The 20,084-nt window shown below is 52.5% G+C and overlaps 1 protein-coding gene across 5 annotated transcripts in view; it reads right to left on the minus strand.

Annotated features, from left to right (window-relative positions):
• Nucleotides 1–1,485: 1,485 nt before the first annotated feature.
• DLGAP4 (DLG associated protein 4) overlaps nucleotides 1,486–20,084 on the minus strand; it is a gene marked incomplete at its 5' end in the record, with an annotated part of 68,401 nt that continues 49,802 nt past the window's right edge. For all 5 annotated transcript variants that reach the window (XM_082065613.1, XM_082065610.1, XM_082065612.1 and 2 more), the window contains 6 exons: nucleotides 1,486–3,250; nucleotides 3,992–4,144; nucleotides 6,755–6,846; nucleotides 8,479–8,888; nucleotides 9,337–9,428; nucleotides 10,494–10,855. In XM_082065613.1, coding sequence (XP_081921739.1) covers nucleotides 3,035–3,250; nucleotides 3,992–4,144; nucleotides 6,755–6,846; nucleotides 8,479–8,888; nucleotides 9,337–9,428; nucleotides 10,494–10,855 — 1,325 coding nt within the window. In that variant the 3' untranslated portion in view covers nucleotides 1,486–3,034. The remainder of the gene's footprint in view (nucleotides 3,251–3,991; nucleotides 4,145–6,754; nucleotides 6,847–8,478; nucleotides 8,889–9,336; nucleotides 9,429–10,493; nucleotides 10,856–20,084) is intronic.

Genomic DNA, 20,084 nt, shown 5'->3' on the forward strand with positions numbered 1-20,084 from the left:
CAGCCGTCCCCCAGCCCCGAGCCCTCCCCCGGCCACACGCAGACATCGCGCTGAGCACAGAGAAGCCATGTTAACATGACACTTTCATGCCTGTGCTACAACCAGCACTGCCCTGAAAATCCCCACGAGGGTAGAGCAGCTGCACCCCTAGTCACTGAGGCAAGGAGGCAGCACGGGGCGCCAGCCCAGCCCCAAAACCAGCACAGCTGGAAGGCACCAGCGCCACTGGGAGGCAAAGTGATGTGTCACAAGGGCCTTTGAGCCCCAGGGACATGTTGGTCAGGGGCAGCGCAAACCACGTCCCCCCGGTTCCCGCTGTGCTCCGCGGATCAGGCGCGCGGGGCTGCTCCCCGGGCACACACCAGGCTCAGCCGCCCGGGCTGCTGCGCTGGGCAAAGGGCGCTGAGCGCTGTGCGGGAGCGCGGGGACACGGAGCCGGCACTCCTGGCATTCACGAGAAAATCGTCAGGGGCTCATCCAGCCGGGACCCGCAGCGCTGCAGCGCAGCCCAGGGCACACGGCTCGGCCTCGGGCACGGGCACGGCCACAGCCCCACGCGCTCCCGGGGCTCTGCCGGCCGGCCTGGGCACGGCTCAGCACACCCAGGGCCCAGAGGCGCCGGGCACGGGCAGCCCCGTCCCCCCACGGCTGGCGCCCGGGCACGGGCGGGTCCCTCCGGCCACGCCCTCACACCCCTGGGGGCTGCGGGGGCGGGGCTCCCTTCAGCCCCGCCCCCTCCCAGCAGCCTCAGCAGCTATTTGCCCCAGAAGTCACATGGTCTGTTGTAATTGGCTGGCAGGACCAGCCATCCCACCTCCTGGTTTACCCGGAAGTACACTGGACACAGCAGGCCACCCCCCGCATTGTACCCTGGGGGCAGCCATTTTGTTTCAGCCACCATTTTATGGCGGGGAGCAGCCATTTTGTTAAACGTCACACAGCTCTGTGATTGGCTGACAGCACTTGCTTGGCACCATCATAGTCATGTGCTCTCAGGCAACTCTGTGATTGGCTGCCTGCTTCCTTTGGCCCCAGTAATGCCCAGATATAAAAATACATACGTTTATATACAATGTATGCATATATAGAATTATCTATACAAAGGTGTGTATAAGTATGTGTAAATACATATTTTCCACATGCATTATTCTGTATTTGTATACTTCTGTGTTTCTTTTAAAATATATATGTACATTCATAAAGCTGTAGAGATTAACTATATGCAGCCCATGGTATAAAATAGACACAGCGGGGGCGGGGCTGGCTGGGAGGGAACAGTCCTGCCAGCCAATCACCACAGACCATGTGACCAGAAGAGGGTGTGGCTCCCTGAGCACGTGCTGTAGGAGGGGGCGGGGCTTCAAGGCCAATGCTGAATTTGAGGTTTGCTAGAAACCTGATTCCAAGGCTGACAGTTTAGGGGAGGGGGGCGGCGACCTCAGGCGGCACGGGACAGCAGAGAACGCTCAACAGACACCATTCAGGGTTGCACTTTTATTGATTTTTTGCCTTCTATCACCAACACCCTCGCTGAAACTCCTTTGGGCTTCTACCCCCAACCCACGAAAGCAGCGCACAGCCTCCCACCTCGTTCCATCGCGTGACGAAAAGAAACTGCCCAGCACTGGGGCCAAACGCTTATTTGAAGGGGGTGGCAAAGAACTGAGTGGTGGCAGCTCTGGCTGCAAGAAGCCAGACTGAAAAGGAGACCTACAAAGGGAAAAATGGGCTAAAAAATAGTTAGCAATCCTTCCTCTACCCAGAGAGCAGGGAGATAAGGAAAAAAATAGTCATCTGATTACACACAGGGTATATATTTTTACACACACTTTTACACACATCTAGATATAGTACATGTAAAAATATATGCTATACATATGCCCATTCTCACCAAGGTGCTTTTAGTACACCGTCTGCACTGTGTGTATGGGCATGTATACGTGTGTATGAATTAAATGTACAGGTACTACTAAGTGTATATGTGCATATGTACACATACATACAAGGCAGGCAGCCTACCACCAGCTACCCGTGCCTTCCTTTGTACAAACCCCAGTCCTCCCACCCCACGACACCACCACACTCTCCCCAGCCCACTCTGAAACAGGTCCCTCAGTGCAGCAGCTTTTCTCAACAAGCGATTCAAGGAAGTTAATTTGGTACAGGGAAGAGGAGAAGAACCAAAGTGAAGAACGCGCGGATGGTGCCCACGGTCGCCGTGTGGCCCGGGGAGGGCGCCCGCGGGAGCCGCCGGCCCGGCCCGGCCCTTCCCCCTTTGCCAGATTATTGCACGTTTGCTTCTGGGCTGCGTTTCAACAACTCCGCGTCACATTCCACAGACCCCGTCACCCTCTCGCTTCAGTAGAACAGAGGAATACAAACCCGCGGCGCCCCGTCCCTGCCCACCCGGCTCCCCCCGCCCCAACGTCCCCATCCAAAGGAAAACAAATAAAAACCCCAGAAAGGCTGCTTGCTAGCAGAGTGCAACAGTAGGACACACTGAGTGGGTGTTCTCTTCAGGAGCTCCGTGGAGGAGAGGTTATTTCTAACACAGTAAATAAAGCCATGCAGAAGGTGGGGTATAAAGGGAGCAGAAGGGAGAAAAAAATAAAGGATGAGAAGGAAGAACAGAAGTGAGGAAGAGGAAGAACACAGCATGGCGAGTGCTCGAGGCTTCATGTTTTCTTGTCCTCTTCTTGTAAACAAGCTAATAATTCTCGTTAGATAGAACAAGTAAAAAGACTGAAGTTCCAAGTCGAGGGGCTGGAGGTTCCAGGAGAGTCTGTTCAGTCCATCAGCGACACCACAGCCAGGGAGAAAACGAGGGCTATTTTTTTCTTTTTTTTTTTGTTTGCTTTTTTTTTTAAAATCTTCATTACTTAAAGCTGAGAGAAAAAAAGCCAACTCGGGAGCCCTTTTCAAGGATGGCTCATTGTCTCTAGACTTAATAAATCACACTAGTTTAAGAGAACCTTTTTTTTTTCCTTTTTAATGACTTATAAAAAGCACGCGGTTCCTTCGCCTGCCCCTCGGCTCAAAGGCGGGTCTGTGCCTCGGGCACGTAGATCTCGATGCTGTCCGCGCTCTCCGTGGCCGAGTTCTGCCGCACGGAGGCGGCGCGCTTGGCGGCCATCAGGCGCTTGCGAGCTTCCTGGCGCTGCTTGTCTGAATCAGAGGCTTTGTCCCGGTTCAGTTGGGATTTGGACTTGGCTGGCTTCTTTGGCACTGGAGGGGGTGGTTTCTTCTCTTCCTTTAGGGAGACAGTAAGGAAAAACCCAAACATAAAATAAAAATGCACATACAGAAGCGATCTCCCTCATATGGTGGGGACTCATGGCGTGAGGGGCTAGGCAACGAGATCAAGTGTCAGGTGAAAGAAGCGGGAGCAGTGCTTGAGCAAGATGCTCATTAAAACCAGCTTTCCCGATTTCTAGAAACGTGCCATTTTGCACATCACGGTGCAGAGGTTTCCTGTGAAGTGGCCCGGAGTCTGCAGACCACGCCTGGCCCAGCCATAGGTCAGAGCACAGCACAGCACCAAGACCGAACTTGATCTGGAACTGCACCATTTTAAAATGACACTCAGCCATAGTCCTCTTCTTCCTGCCCTCAGGTCCAGCCAGGCCCAGCGACACAGCCCGGCCTGTATTTGCAAGATATTCCAGTAGGTATTTTTTATACTACTCAGACACCAGGAATAGTTAAAGCCTACAGTGCTTGTAACACTAGAGGCGTCTCTATCACTGCCTCAAGCACCCACCGCTCTTCACTGTGGTCTCTCTCCATCGTAACACTCTTTCCCCTTGTACAAAATCGTTCCCACTATCACTCATGAGGAATGGTCTCGGTGCATTGAAAGGTGGTGAGATTACACTGCACAAGTGCGAGACGGCAAAATCCCTAAAGATCTTTGTTTGCAGACAGAAATAGACCTCAGCTACCCAAAATGTCTGTGAGGGGCTCTGGCCACTCTCCACTGCCCCACGCTCACCTTTCTCTCCGGTGTCTCTGCCAACTGCCAGCTATTGGCTTTCAGGTGGTACAGCTCATCAAACTTCATGCTGATGTCTTCAATGGATAACTGCAGGAGATCCCAAAACCCAGCGAGGTCCTGGGCTGTGGGTCTGGGGTTGGCATTAGGGTTCTAGAATGGAAAGCATAAAGAAAACCTTTCAGAATGAACAGAATATCTCCTCCTGACAGGCAGAGCAGTCCGCACAGCTTACATGTTCGCCCTTCTCAGTCTACCCGCCCAACAACTGGAACATCAAGAACCCACAGAAGCCACCAGCCCTAATGCAGACAAAATGCCATCACTTATAGTCAAAACCATTTCTGCAAAGATCGTGAAGCAGAGATCCTGACTCCATTTCTCCTGTAACAGCCTGAAGAAGAATCCTGTAACAGACACTGTAGCAGAAGCAATAGCTCCCTTTCTCCCCAAAGCTCCCCCAGCGAACCCCCGTCCCACAGCAGCACCTTCCACCGAAGGTCCCAGCACGTGATTCAGAGCTGGAATACTGGTTTCTGGCACAGAGATCCTGATTTCAGGGTGGGTAATAATGGAAATGGACACAACATGATGCAAAGCGCCACAGTGATACCTGGCACGCCTGTGTGCAGCAAGCCAAAGAAGCTGATACAGCTTTCACAAGCAAAACTACTTTGCGACATCCTCCCCAAACCATCTGAAAGTATCAGTATTTCCCAGGCTAGCTTGAAAAATTTCACATAGATTAAGTTTCTCCACAGAACAGAATCTTCCCAGCTCTGAGGCATCTGAACTGCCATCATAGGTCTGGATTGTCTCGGGAAAGCCTGGGATCAGGTCCGAGCCCCTCGGCACAGAGCGCAGAGCCCAGCGCTCGGGGGGGCTGACGCCCCGGCCGCGCTCAGCGCTGCGCTGTACATGCACACCCCCTCCTCCTCCTCCTCCGCCCTCGAGTTTCTCCAAGCTTTTTTTTCCCCTCAAGTAAAGGGGACTCCACCTCTGAGGAAGTCTGCAAAACCCACACCATGGGAAAGCCTGAGCGAAAACCAGAACACAGCCTCCCACCCCTGCCCATGCCGGCCCCGCTCAGCTCTCAGCAAGGGCGGCCCTCGCACTGCCTCTGCAGAGACCAGACTCAGGGCTTTGCGGCCAACGAGATACAACCCTGTCACGACACTTTTACCATCCACATAATCTACATGCAAAGCAAGTGTGTTTGGAGAAGAACAACAGACTTTTCAAACATTTCCCCCAATTTGACAAAGCCTTGGTGGTTCACCTTAAAAGCCATTTAGAAGCAACAGGAAAGAGGTAGTTTCCAGGACAAAAGCTGGCAGCCCATGGCTTGGACAAGTGCACTCTCTGCTGGGCTAAGAACTGGCTGGAGGGCCGGGCCCAGAGAGTGCTGGTGAATGGGGCTGCATCCAGCTGGCGGCCGGTCACTAGTGGTGTCCCCAGGGGTCAGTGTTGGGTCCAGTCCTGTTTAACATCTTTATTGATGATTTAGATGAGGGGATTGAGACCATCATCAGCAAATTTGCTGATGACACCAAGTTGGGAGGGAGTGTGGACCTGCTGGAAGGCAGGAGGGCTCTGCAGAGGGATCTGGACAGACTGGAAAATGGGCTGATTCCAATGGGATGAAGTTCAACAAGGCCAAGTGCTGGGTGCTGCACTTTGGCCACAACAACCCCCTGCAGCGCTCCAGGCTGGCGCAGAGTGGCTGGAGAGCAGTCAGACAGAAAGGGACCTGGGGGACTAATGGACAGGAAGCTCAACATGAGCCATCAGTGTGCCCAGGTGGCCAAGAAGGCCAGTGGTGTCCTGTCCTGGATCCAAACCAGCGTGGTCAGCAGGACAAGGGCAGTGACCCTTCCCCTGTGCTCTGCATTGGGGAGGCCACACCTGGAGTATTGTGTTCAGTTCTGGGCCCCTCAGTTCAGGAAAGACATTGAAGTGCTGGAGCGAGTCCAGAGAAGAGCAACAAGACTGGGGAAGGGACTTGAGCACAAGCCCTATGGGGAGAGGCTGAGGGAGCTGGGCTTGTTTAGTCTGGAGAAGAGGAGGCTTAGAGCTGAGCTCAGCACTCTCTAGAACTACCTGAAGGGCAGTTCTAGCCAGGTGGGGGTTGGGCTCTTCTCCCAGGCATCAGCAATAGGACAAGGGGGCATGGGCTTCAACTCTGCCAGGGGAAATTGAGGCTGGAGATGAGAAAGCAATTCTGTGCAGAGAGAGTGGTCAGGATTGGAATGGCTGCCCAGGGAGGTGCTGGACTCACCGGCCCTGGAGGTTTTTAAACTGAGATTGGACATGGCGCTTAGTGCCATGATCTAATAAATGGACTAGAGTTGGACCAAGGGTTGGACTGGATGATCTCTGAGGTCTTTTCCAACCCAGTCCATTCTGTGACACACAGTATGGCCGGTGGACAATTCAGACCCAGAAAGACACTCCAGCATATTCAGCATGCCCTGACCAGCAGGTCAAGGAAATTCCCCTGTGCTCATGTGAGCAGCAAAAGGAATTGCAAACATTCATCCTTGAGCAGAGCACAGCCCCAGATCTGCCTGTTCAGAAGGGAGGTTGAGGTGAGAGCTGCAGTTTTCAATCAGCCTCCATCCGCCACAGCTGGTGCTCAGCCTGGAGCCTACACCGCGCTGGCTTTGCTTTCACAGTGACGGTAGCCCATGAATACCCCATCATGTTCTGTTGAAACACATACATCCACCTTCCAAAAACCAGGAGAAATAGACCCAGACTCACCAAATTTTGTTCACAGAGGCCGTGGAATTGCTGGAACTTTTGTGACATTAGTAACTGTGCACTGCCCACTGCGCTCAGGACTTTTCCTAAGACTACAGGGGAGAAAAAAAGACAGACCTCAGTTGGACAGACAATTAAATGCAGCAATGAACTTCAGTGTTTCTGGAGCAAAAAACCACTCTCGATGCATTATGAGTTTCAGAGATCCTCAAGGAAGTAACTGCTCTCAGGGAAAGATGTATTGAAACTATAATGTCTTTGCCATCTATTTTTGCTGCCTCTAGAGCAGGTCAAAAGCAGGCCAGACTGAGAACATCACACCAGAGTCTGCAGAAAGTGCCTTCGGCCCATCAGACAAGCCACCAGCACCACCTCAGTGAGCAGATCACAACCTGCCCCTCCACTCATGCATGAGGTGAAGGTGACAAGGGGCTGAGGAACAGTCTCCAACCTCCACTTACCACAAGGGATCCAAACACCAGCAGGCTACAGCTTTTAGTACCCAGGACTTGGTGCTGCTCTTGGGGGGCTTTCCAAGAGGTCTCTGAGTATGGCAACGTTGCTCTGCTCATTAGTGGAAAACTACTGTATGGGCTTTTCCAAAGGCAGGGTTGAGACCCACAGCGCAACCGCACCAAGAGCAGGGATGAACGGATTCTCCTTCTCCTCCCTGGCGTGCGGCTGCTCCCAGTGAATCGGTTCTGAATGGTTCTAGATCTTGGTGGGCAAGCGTAAGCTGGGCTGTCTCCATACCCACCAGGTTCCCTGTTACAGAATCTACCAGGAGATTGCTGTGAGAGGTCACCGATATAACACTACACCGGTCTTGGTGTCTTTCCTTGCCAGAGCACTCTTGCCATGGGCAAAACGAGTTCATCCGGGGCAGGGAGAGCTGCCCGTCCCGCTCGGCAGCCAGCACAGCAACTTAGTGCAACAGGACTGGAGATTAGCGCCCCTCCCCCCCCCCCAGCACTGACAATGAGCTGTAACTGAACCTCCCCGTTATTCCACCTTCCTCAGGTATCAAAACAATAGAAATGAACCAGACTCAAAGATCCTGCCCTCTGCAGCCCAGCCACCCACTTCTGTCACTATGTATGCGCCGCGGGCATCATTTTCACTGCAACAAGCACAGGTTTTGCCAGCTCATTTGAAAATAATGAAACAAGCCCAACTGGGAATAAACCCAATAAAATCAAGTGGCCTTGTGTTCCCTGTGCTTTTGGTGTATTTAGCACAAATTCAGTGAAGCTTTCCTATATGAAGAAACCTTCTCTTTGCTGTGAAAACAAGTCCATCAATTCAACAGATCGAACAAGCTCAGAAGTCATGTTCATTCAGCCCCACTGCCAATCAAATGTTCCCCTGCCTGCCTGAGTACAGTGGATGAGGCAGGGAGAAATATCCCACAGCCTCCCTGAAAGCAAGTCTTTCAATCTTTTAGCGGTTTTGAATGGTCAGAAGCTGCACCATCCCCTGAAAGTCTTCTGTGCTGCATCACAGCGTTGTTTCTTACCCCACATGCTAGAGGAAGTTACCTTATCCTTCCCAAAGAAAACAAAAGAATGCTCCTTGTCCCATACTCATCTCCATTCCACCCTTTCTCTGCGGGCTGTCAGTGATTTCACCGCACAGAGCTGATCCAGCACTCAGTTACAACTCTTTCTGAAGGGAGGAGCTGTTAGGCCGCTCCATGCTCGCACCCAGGGGCTGACAACATCTACCTTCTTCAGAGAGATTGTTCTCTTTGGTCTCCTGGTCCATCTGACGGCACCAGCCTTCTAACCGCTCCGTCTCCGCCTGCAGCAGCTTCAGGAACCAGTACCCGTCCCGCCGGCAGGCTCCTGGCTGCGCGGGTTCTGATGGCGAGGTGGAGGACGTCTCAAGCCAGGGGTCAGGAGGAGGGAGAGAGGAAGGCTCCAGGGCTGGGTCATTGTTTTCTCCATAGGAGAGGTTTCTCTTAATCTGTGAGGGCTTGGCTGGTTGCCTGGTAGTGGCATCAACACCAACGGAGTTGTTGTGTTGGGGGCACTCAGCAAGGCTTCTCTCAGATGATTTACAGCTAGAGTTATTATGTTCCTGTGTGTCAGAGTCTGTGTCCTGTTTGGAGGACATGCTGCGAGAGTGGCTGTTTCTAGAGAGATCAAAAGCAAGCATTCAATAGCAGAACTCAACCTGGCCGGCCTCGCGCGCTGCCGGTGAAATGCATTTGTTCGTTAGGCTGCGCTGAGCCTCCCCGCCTGCCCTGCCCGTCCTCACACAAACACTCACCGCACACTCAGACACGCAAAATTATAAGGTTGCCTGCGTACTGCGATACGCCATTCAACAGAGAGGACTGACGCGCATCTACAATTACATCTTGTACTTTTTTTCCTTTAAATTTCACACTCCCATTGATTTGGCTGTTTACAGAACAAGTGCTCTTTGCAGCAGGTGTGTGCTGTGGAGAAAGAACTCTCCATGGGCCCCCATTCAACACCACGCGTATTGGAACAAAGAAGGGGAGAAGGTCTAAGGAAAAGTGGGGGAAGTGCAATTTAAAGGAAAGGAAACCGCAAAAGCTTGTGTCTTTCACTTACCGCCACTCGTCCTCTACCTGCACCCCGATGGACTGGAATTTGGTGGCTGGTGGAGGAGGCTCCTCTTTTGCCACTGGCTGGAGGCAGTCAACCTTATCAAACAAAAAATACAGACAAAAACAGACACAAGAACTTGCTGCTTGAATTCATGTCAGACCAGGAGCGCTGCGCGCACGCAGCACGCTGACACCACACGCCAACAGCAGCGGGTCCCAGGACCACGTCCCGCAGGGATCTGCTCTGCCACCCACCGCTGCGGTGACAACGGGCAGGGCTGCGGGACCCCGAGGGAGCAGCTCCACGGGTGGCACCGGACACGGGCACAGGCCAAGAGATCCGAGAGAGGGCAGCGACCTGATTGAAACCGACAGCGAAGCCCGGCTGCCTCTCGCCCAGGGACTGACACCCCCCATAGCTCTGGATAAGAGGGTTAGAAGGTTTTAGGAATGAAATCCAGGTGCTGGGCAGGTGGCTTGGGAACCAGCACAGAAAAGGCAGGTTCTCTTGCCTTGCTGCCCTTTTGTCATGCATTTTGCCCCTCTAGCCCAGCACTCAGCCATCTGTATCTGGGAAACGTGTCTACAAGCAGAGTGTACAATTGCAGATGACTTAAATTTCGCTGAATAAAGCATGGATTTACACTACCAATTGGTTCTCATTTGACTATATAATCAACAGCTCATTTCCATCAATTTCCACAGCTCAACACTTCCAGCAGGGGAAGCGGCAGCCCGCAGGTAAGAGCGACAGCAAGGAACCGCTCCCTGCTGCCGGCAGCCCTGGGACGGCGCGCCGCAGCGGCACCGGCTGCACGGGCACCCAGAAAGAGCTGTCCCCAGAACAGCGGTGGGCAGGGAACGCGTGGAAGTACCACACGGTAGAGAGGCCTCTTTAGATGGACTCGCCCAGTTAACACGGTCCCTCTGCTTTATGAAACATTTTAATTTTGTATTAAAAACTTAGTCCTTTCTGGTCTGTTATGGAAAGCTCCTACTGTATTCAACCCTGGGAACACAGGAGGTTAGTTTGACAAGGCAGGGAGCTTCTCTTGCTATTCTAAGTGAGTTTGGATGCACACCCAGTCACACAAAATGCACGTGCTAAATATATGGGTTAAGGGCATTCCTTACAACAAAGGAGAACAAAGTATTCCATACTTGTATTCCTATAGACGACAGCTTTCTTTTGGGGATGTTCTCCACTTTGGGCTCTTCACTAGTCAGAGTCCCTTTGTCACTTTTCAAAGTTGCATTTTTCTGGGGTAGCTCTGGGGTCTCTCCTGCTGCAGTCACGACACTTCCCCTCGTCACGCTGGGTGTCCTGGTGCTGTCCAAGCTGTCTGAGGAATTGCTGAGGCCCGACTGGCTGGTCACCTCGCTCTTGTGGTCCTGGCTGTCCAGGTAGGTGTCCTGCGCGGATTCAGTGCTGCTCTGCACAGTGACAGAGATGAACGGCTTTGATGTGGTCCGAGGTGGGACAGGAGGTGGAGTCTTTTTATATGCCACTAGGCATGATGAACCTGCAGTAATGGAGGTGTGAAGAATGGAGAATGCAGAAGACAGATTGGGGAGAGAGAGATACAGTAAAAGAGAAAGAAAAAGCAGGTCAGTCACAACATCCAAGAGAAGCCTCCAAGCAGAAGCTGGAGGCAGAAGAGCAGGAACAGCCCACAGCCAGCAGCTCACACTGGTAACCCAAACCAAAGCACACGGGGAAGCGGAAGGCAGAGCCAGAGCTAGCTTGCAAAAGAAGTCAAAAGGAATACCATGGTATGTGAAAGGCTGGAAATGGAGCAGAGGTACAGAAAAGCCTCCCAAGAACACTACAGGGTTTTGCAGGTGTAGGCTTCTACGTTGGGGAAATTTTCTTTGGCTAAACCCTATGTTTTATTGTCCTAGTACAGCCAAGTGTCTCAGCTCTTTGTCCCGTCAGTTGACAAGTTTCAGTGTCTGGACCAGAGTGGTGTTTTTTCCTATAAAAATGGAAAGAAGCCATAAAGTTTGTTAGATGCAGATGGTAGGGATGAACGTTTGTGAAGTTCCTTTAAAAACCTAGCTGCTACGCATTAGAGGAAAATACATTATCTGGATGCAACAGCCCAAGGGTGGCGAGACCGCCACTGCTGCTCCACGTCCCCAAATGGACCAGCAGCGAGGCTGGAGATGTTTGCAGCAGGCACACAGAGCACACGTACCCACTGCAGGTATGGATCTGCATGTCGCTGGCAACACAGATCACAGAAGAGCACCCACACAGCAGCAACGGCCTCACCCTGCTCCTGCCTCTGGCTTGATAGGATGGAATACAGGCAGAAGGCGCAGCCTGCAGCCGCCGTCCTGGGGCGCTCAGCCTGCCCAGCTCCTGGCCCCGGACACACAAACCCAGGCCGAGGTCCCACTGCAGCTGCTGCCGAGACAGGACAGACGGTGCTGGGCAGGGCACGGCCAGACGACACACTGACCGGCCAGCTACCTACACGCGACTCACCCCTTTTATGGCCTTACCCCTCTGTTTCCCCACTCTTATTCCTCCCCAAGTCACCAAAACCCCTTTCTTGTCCCACCTTTGGTCGCTCCCCATAAAATTTACACATCCTGTAAACCACTCAGCGCACTCTGAGCCCACCGCTGCCGTGTCTTCAGCCAGGAGGGGAACTTACTGTGCACTTTAAAAAACACCTACAATCATTTCCTAAAAGGCCAGATGCAAGTGCTTCACCTTGTCAAGTTTTTACACACCAAAACAGCTACACACATGCTTTAGCCAATACTTATTCAGTCATGTAAACAGCGTGCAACTGCACCGCAAGCTCCTCGCCGAGGGATGACTAGAAGGGCACTGGTGTCACTCCCCACCCCACGGTCCCACCCTTCCCACGCAGAGTGGAAGCCCCTACACCCAGGGCAGCAGCAGGACCTGCTACAGATGCTCAAACAGCATCAGCCCAGAAGCAGTTAGCATCTCCAAGCAAGTCAAGCTCACCACTGGGATGCCCATTTCAGAGGTACCAGATTAGATGGCGCCGCTCCCGCAAGCGCAGGTTGAACAGCATCACAGAGCTTGACCATTGCCCATGGGCACTGCTTCACAGGACCTGGTTCACGGTGCAGATGTACAAACTGCCGGCACAGCCGGAGGCACGGAGGTGCTAACAGAACAGTCCCGGCGCAATCACTCCCTCTCCTTCCCCATGTACTCTGCTGGACATCGCAAAAACCCTCCTTAAAACTTGCCTTGTTACAGATGTTTGCCTGCTCTGCCCTTACAGCAGAAAGCTTGACGACACGCACCCAGCACAGAGCACGGTGTGCTACACAGGTAGAGCGTTCCTCACAGCAGCACAGCCACGAGCGCTCTGCCCCGGCACACAGCTCACCGGCTGTGCAGCTGAGCGGCCTGAAACAGCACGTCTGCCACCAACACCGGCTCGGGACGAGGAAACCTTCAGCCCCAGCCGCGCACCAGGGAGCGCGGGGCAGCCCAGGCCCCATCGCTGCCCCAGCGAAGCCGCACAGGCACTGGGGGAACCACCTGCACCCCACGGATGAGGGGTGTCCACAGCCGCTCTGCCAGGGCTGTCTGACCAGGCACCAACACCTCAAACAGCTGCAGCAATTTCTAGGCCAAGTCTTATGCCCAGTCCTGTAAGGCCCATCCCAACCACAGAAATACCCCTGATCAGCTGTAGCTACACCACCAAAACACAGGGCACCCACACCGCCTCCCATTACCGTACCGGGGGGACAGCAGCTGTTAACCTGGGACAAGCAAGAGCCACCCAAACTGGCAGTGGAGAAAACCTCTCCGTATGCCTCCCCAGGTAAATACCGTCTCTCCTCCTGCAAGCGGGCTCTGTCCTTCCCCAGGGAAGGGGCCCAGAACGGGCCCTGCCCGGGTCCCCGTCACCAGCACCGAGCCTCTGTGACCTCGTCCCGCTGGAGCTGCGGTGGTTCTACCGGCGTGTTTACCACAAACACAGCTCAGGTTTCCCAGCTGCTGTTTACACCCACAGGGCTGGAATGTAATTGGGGAAAGTAAATCAATTGCGATCTGACATTGAACATTGCAACCAGGCAAAACAAAGGGAGGGCAGCACATCAGCACAGGAAGGCAGCAGAGTTTCCTGGGGAAATCAGTGGTGTCAATAAGCTAGATCCAAATTAATCCTTCCTCCTACCAACAGACACTATGAATACTGTTTGTGCTGCTTTACAAATGGGGAAACTGCAGCGTCCCCTTGTCTTGTTTCTGGGGATCCCTTCATGCTATCTGGCTCAACTGAAAAGCATCACAGATTTTGCTCTAAGGAACCACACAGTACCAACAAAAAATGCCCCTGTTGATATACATGTGGTCAAAGAGTTGACTATGTGAGCTATAAAAACAAGTTTATGGCTTTAAGAAACACTGCAAATGAAAGAAACAAAGACTAGAGCCTTGAAGAACTGAGGATGCTTTGATTAGTTCAACTGCAAAGAAACCCCACTGACACCTTCTGCAACCATAAACCAGGGATTTATGAGTGTGGCAAACCCAGAAACCAATCACACCTTACCTACAATGGGTTTCAAAAGCAAAAGTCAGAGTAAGCCCATCTAAACAGTCTGGCCTTCTCCCTCAACACAACTCTGGACTAAGCTTCAGTGAGGTTTTTGCACCTGTGGGAAGAGACAAGATATTGAGGAAGCCAAGAGCATCTCAGTATTTCTGTAGGGAAGATGTGCCACTGGACCAACCAAGCCGGCAGCACGTCCTCGTGGCTCTGAGGTCAGTCCCACCAGCTCGGAACGTTCCAGTTGCCGAGTTACCCTCTAACAAAAGGCTACAGCTCAACAAGGTACGAACCTGCTCTTGAGCTGCTGCAGGTCATAACCTTTTGTATTTCGAAAATCAACTTGTGCTATCATATCGGATTACAACCCACGTGGGCACTGGAGCAGGTACACATATTATTTATTCCGCTAAGTTTGCTTGTGAACATCAGCCACGCTCCAAAAAGGTGTAGAAGAACAAGAAAATGTGGAAGTTTTGCTTAAGCTTCCAGCTTTGCAGCTCTAACTCTTCCTGCTCGTGGGATCTTCTAAGGCTTATTTAAGCAAGCTGCTAGAATTCACAACTGCACTGTGGATGATTGATTTTTTCTGGGGGGGAGATGTCTGTTTATAGCCTCCCTTGCCTAATTATTTTTAGAAAGCAGCATGTCTCCAAGTTAGTACCTTCCACATGACAGTACCTGCTGCTCTCGGGAGCTTGTGCAATGCCCGCTCGCAGCCCCGGGCACAGGCGCTGTGTTCTGACCCCAGGCAGCCGGGCACCGTGATCCTGTGATCCTGCGCCTCTCCTGCCAGAGAACAGGGGGTTGCTTCTGGAGAGACTACATGTAGGAGCCAGAAAAGGATGTTAAATCCAGCACTGCCTTAAGAGGCTCCTGTTCAAATGCCATCAGGCTACACTTACCTGCCCAGCACCCAGCAAAGATCACAGAAAGGTATTTGGTTTTAAATTTAAATATCATAATTGCCCTCAAGTGTGCATCTAGAATGAAGTGCCCAGTTATTTTCTTGCTATTGCTGATTCAGTGCAGCCTGGTGATAGTTCTAATCATTCCAGTGACTCCAAGGACCTACTCAAGCCACCCTCACTGTTGTTAAATGATCTCAGAGACTCCACGGCACAGTCAGTTGTGGAGACAAGTTCCACCGCCCTCACACGTATTAGCAGAGCTCCGACTGCTATCGCTTTCTGCTCCGCACACCCCCCTTTCTCCATGGGAAGACCTGAAGAAATGACCTCATTTCCTCATGCATAAAGCAACATGCTCTGAAATAATCTCTCCCACTCCTAGACAAGCTCATTTGTCTTTTAAATGAAACAACCCAATAATCTTGCAGCAAATGAGAACCACCAACCGTGCATTATCCCCTCAGAGATTTCAGTCACATGCCTTTGGGCTGTGTTTGCCACAGGGTCTCGCATATGGAAGGAGCTGCATTTAGAGGCAGTTTTCTACAGCAAAGGGAACTGGAACCGCTGCATTCCAAGCAGCCTGACCTCTGATTTTCATCAGCTCAAAGAACACTTCAGGGTTGAAACCATAATGAGCTGCAGGATGTTTTATTTGTAGAGAGTCCAAGTAAAAATGGTCCCCAGTTACAAGTGCTACTGAAGACAATACACATCTTTATTGACTTCACAGTTCACAGCAATCACTTCAGACCTTATTTTTCTGCTAAAACAAGATGTTTCTAGCCTTTACAGCCATGGCCACAGCACACAGGCCTCCTCAAACCTGTATTTGCCTTGTACAGAAGCTGTTTGGGTATTCTGCAGATTCAAGGTCAAGATACTACTATCAGTTACAGGCACAGATGAGAAACCTACCCAAACTTTATTAGTCAACAGGAAAATACTTTCATCTAGACAAAACAGGGAATCCACGTGAAGACACCATCTTTAAAGAATGACTGTCTTTAGAGTGCTAGAGCAGTTTTAAAAGTTGAACACTGGCTAAACAAAAACACACTCCTCAAATTTGACTGCATTCGTTTAAAGGGACTGTGGAAATGCTATGAATACCTACTCCCTGAAATGCCTGCACACCAATGCACACAGCATGGGGAATACACAGGAGGAGTCAGAAACCTGTGTTAGGACAGGAGATTATGACCTGGTGGCAATTACAGAGACACGGTGGGACAGCACACATGACTGGAATGTGCTCATGGATGGCTGTGTCCTCCTCAGGAAAGACAGGCCAGCCAGGCATGGTGGTGGAGTTGCTCTTTATGTGAGAGAGCAACTACAATGTATTGAGTATTGTCCAGGCACGGATGAGGAGCGAGCTGAGAGTCTGGGGGTGAAAGTTAAGGGGCAGGCTGGCAGGGGAGACACTGTTGTGGGTGTCTGTTACAGGCCACCAGATCAAGGTCAGGAAGCTGATGAGGCCTCTACAGGCAGCTGAGAGCAGCCTCACAGTCACAGGCCCTGGTTGTGGTGGGGATTTTAACCTCCCTGGTGTTTGCTGGAAGGACCATTCAGCCAGCAGGCACAGCCCAGGAGGTTCCTCCAGTGCCTTGATGAGAACTTCCTCATGCAGATGGTGGAGGAGCCGACTAGGAGAGGAGCTGCTGGAGCTCATCCTCGCTAACAAGGAGGGTCTGGTCGAAGCGGTAAAGGTTGAGGGCTGCCTTGGCTGCAGTGACCACGAGATGGTGGAGTTCAGGATCTTGTGCGGCAGGAACAGAACAGCAAGCAGAATTGCAACCCTGGGCCAACTTTGGCCTTTTCAGGCAATTGCTGGGGGAAATCCCATGGGCAAGGCTGCTTGAAGGTAAAGGGGCCCAGGATAGTTGGTTGGTGTTCAGGGGCTGTTTCTATGGGGCACGAGATCAGAGCATCCCCACACGTGGGAAGTCAAGGAAGGGAGCCAGGAGACCTGCGTGGTTAAACAGGAACTGCTGGGTAAGCTCAGGTGGAAGAGGAGAGTTTACAGACCATGGAAGGAGGGGCTGGCCCCTTGGGGAGAATATCAGGCTGTTGTCAGGGGACGTAGGGAGGCAACTAGGAAAGCTAAGGCCTCCTTAGAATGAAACCTGGAGAGAGGGGTCAAGGACAACAGAAGAGCTTCTTCAAATACATGGCAGATGAAACTAACACCAGAGGCAATGTAGGCCCACTGATGAACGAGGTGGCTGCCCTGGTGACAGAAGATACAGAGAAGGCAGAGTTACTGAATGGTTCTTTGTCTCTGTCTGCTCTGCCGGGGGCTGTCCTGAGGATCCCGTACTGCTGAGGCCCCAGAGGAAGGCAGGACAATGGAGGAGTTTACCTCGGCTGATGAGGACTGGGTTAGGGAGCAGTTAGGCAATACGGACATCCATAAATCCATGGGTCTGGATGGGATGCACCCGCGGGTGCTGAGGGAGCTGGCTGAGGTCATTGATGGACCGTTCTCCATCATCTTTGCCAAGTCTTGGGAGAGGTGTCTGGGGACTGGAGGAAAGCAAATATCACTCCAGTCTTCAAAAAGGGCAAGAAGGAGGACTCGGGTAATTATAGACCGGTCAGCCTCACCTCCATCCCTGGGAAAGTAATGGAACGTCTTATCCTTGGTGCCACCTCAAGGCATATCAGGGATAAGAGGCTTATTAGGGGCAGTCAACATGGCTTCACCAAGGGGAAGTCGTGCTTGACCAACCTCATTGACTTTTATGAAGACATAAGATGGATGGATGACGGCAGAGCGGTGGATGTGGTCTACCTTGACTTCAGTAAAGCATTTGACACAGTCTCCCACAGCATCCTCACAGCTGAACTGAGGGAGTGCGGCTGGATGATCAGGTAGTGAGGTGACTGTGAACTGGCTGAAGGGAAGAAGCCAGAGAGTCGTGGTCAGTGGGGCAGAGTCCAGTTGAGGCCTGGATCTAGTGCAGTGCCTCAGGGGGCAGTGCTGGGGCCAGTCTTATTCAATAGATTCATCAATTATTTGGATGAGGGAATAGAGTGACTGTCAGCAAGTTTGCTGATGACACCAAGCTGGGAGGAGTGGTGACACTGGAAGCTGTGCTGCCATCAGAGACCTGGACAGGCTGGAGAGCTGGGTGGGGAAAAATTGAATGAAATAGAACAAGGGCAAGTGTAGAGTTTTGAATCTGGGCAGGAACAACCCCAGGTTCCAGTATGAGTTGGAGAATGACCTGTTGGAGAGCAGCGTAGGGGAAAGGGACCTGGGGGTCCTGGGGACAGCAGGGTGACCATGAGCCAGCACTGGGCCCTTGTGGCCAGGAAGCCAATGGGACCTGGGGTGGGTTAGAAGGGGGTGGTCAGTAGGTCAGAGAGGTTCTCCTGCCCCTCTGCTCTGCCCTGGGGAGACCACACCTGGAATATTGTGTCCAGTTGTGGCCCCTCAGTTCCAGCAGGACAGGGAACTGCTGGAGAGAGTCCAGCGCAGCCACCAAGATGCTGAAGGGAGTGGAGCATCTCCCGTGTGAGGAAAGGCTGAGGGAGCTGGGGCTCTGGAGCTGGACAAGAGGACACTGAGGGGGGACTCATTCCTGGGGATCAAGATGGAAAGGGGGAGTGTCAGGAGGATGGAGCCAGGCTCTTCTGGTGACAACCAGTGACAGGACAAGGGGCAATGGGTTCAAACTGGAACACAGGAGGTTCCACTTAAATATGAGAAGAAACTTGTTCCTGGTGAGGGTGGCAGAGCCTGGCCCAGGCTGCCCAGGGGGGTTGTGGAGTCTCCTTCTCTGCAGACATTGCAACCCGCCTGGACACCTTCCTGTGTCACCTCATCTGCGTGCTCCTCCAGCAGGAGGATTGGACTGGATTTTTCAAGGTCCCTTCCAACTCCTAACGCTCTGTCATTCTGTGATGACGGTTTAACACTTCACTAGCTCCCCACAGCCCTTGGCTTTGTTTATGATCCCTGATGCTTGCTTATAATCACTGTACCTGCTGTCTCCTTGTAACCACGGAGCCAATGCACAAGCCAGGTTGTGCCGGTAAGTCAGACAGAACACGCTCTTGGTGCTCCTCCCAGGCACCAGCGCCGGGGGAAAAGCACCATGACCTCGACATTGCAGCCGTGCTCAAACCCAGCCACACAACAGCCCAGCTCCTGCTCCAGACATCCACATCACCTGCAGTACTTCTGTAGGAGGTCAGTGGAGAAATTCGACCTTACATATCCCTTGTTATTGCCCTACTCATCCTCAGCTTTGCGCCCCAACACAGCTCAGCAGGTAGAGCAGCAAGCCCCGCAGCCTGCTCAGGCACAGCTGGACTGACAGCTGGGACAAGGGGCCACTGCCACACCACTGCCCACGGGCTGCTGCTGCTTCCACACACAACCGGCTGAAGACAAACACTTGTTTCCAGGGCAGAGAACAAGGCCTTGGGCTCTCTGCCACCATCCCTCTCCAGAGGCAATGGGGCACCCCTTCACACCAGCCTGCCAGATTCCAGCCAGAAGCAAGAACATCGCAGCAACACGAGGGAGCGCAGAGCGGCCGTGCTGAGGGCAGGGGGTCTGCAGCACAGACCAGGGAGAGGTGAGGGCCAGCAGGTTCAGCTCTCCCACTGAAGCAGCTTGGGGTCATAGCCTGAGACCCCACCAAGTTGCAGCTATGGAAGGCAACCTGACCTCACTGGGAGTTGTAACCAGGTCACTTTTCCTGAGCCACACAGCTGTGGGAAGCGGCTATTTCCACTTGAAGTGAACAGCATCGACTCACCTGTGAGATACGCACACAGATGCCCTTACTGATGAGTACCATTCTTCCCACACAGGCACACTGGCTTCTCCTGGGGCAACCCACCATCCAGCCCCTGCTTGACCCACGCTCCAGATCCCTGTTGGTACAGCCTGTACCAGGTCTATAGACTACACTTCAGGTACCTGGCATTTCCTTGCAGAAAGAACAAAAATCACTTCTTGGCTTCCAGAGAAACACCCGCTTCCCTAAAGCCCCACTACAATCCAGCCACAGGAGCTGACACAGCTGCCTCCTCCTCACCACCAAGCAGCAAGTGCTTCCATGTTTGCAACAACTACAGTATTAAACAAAGCCCTGTGCAAATTTGCCTCCCAGCTGGGAAACCACTTGCAAGTGCTGGTCAAGCAAGCACAGAGCTGTTAAAGATTTGTCACCTGTTGCTCCCATTCAGGTTCAGTACCCAGCTTGGTCCCAGCACTCTTGCAGATCTCTACAGCTATGCTGGCAGGACACTATTCATCACCTATT

Source organism: Streptopelia decaocto (genome assembly GCF_964273445.1).
Source record: "Streptopelia decaocto genome assembly, chromosome: 14".
Lineage (NCBI taxonomy): Eukaryota > Metazoa > Chordata > Aves > Columbiformes > Columbidae > Streptopelia > Streptopelia decaocto.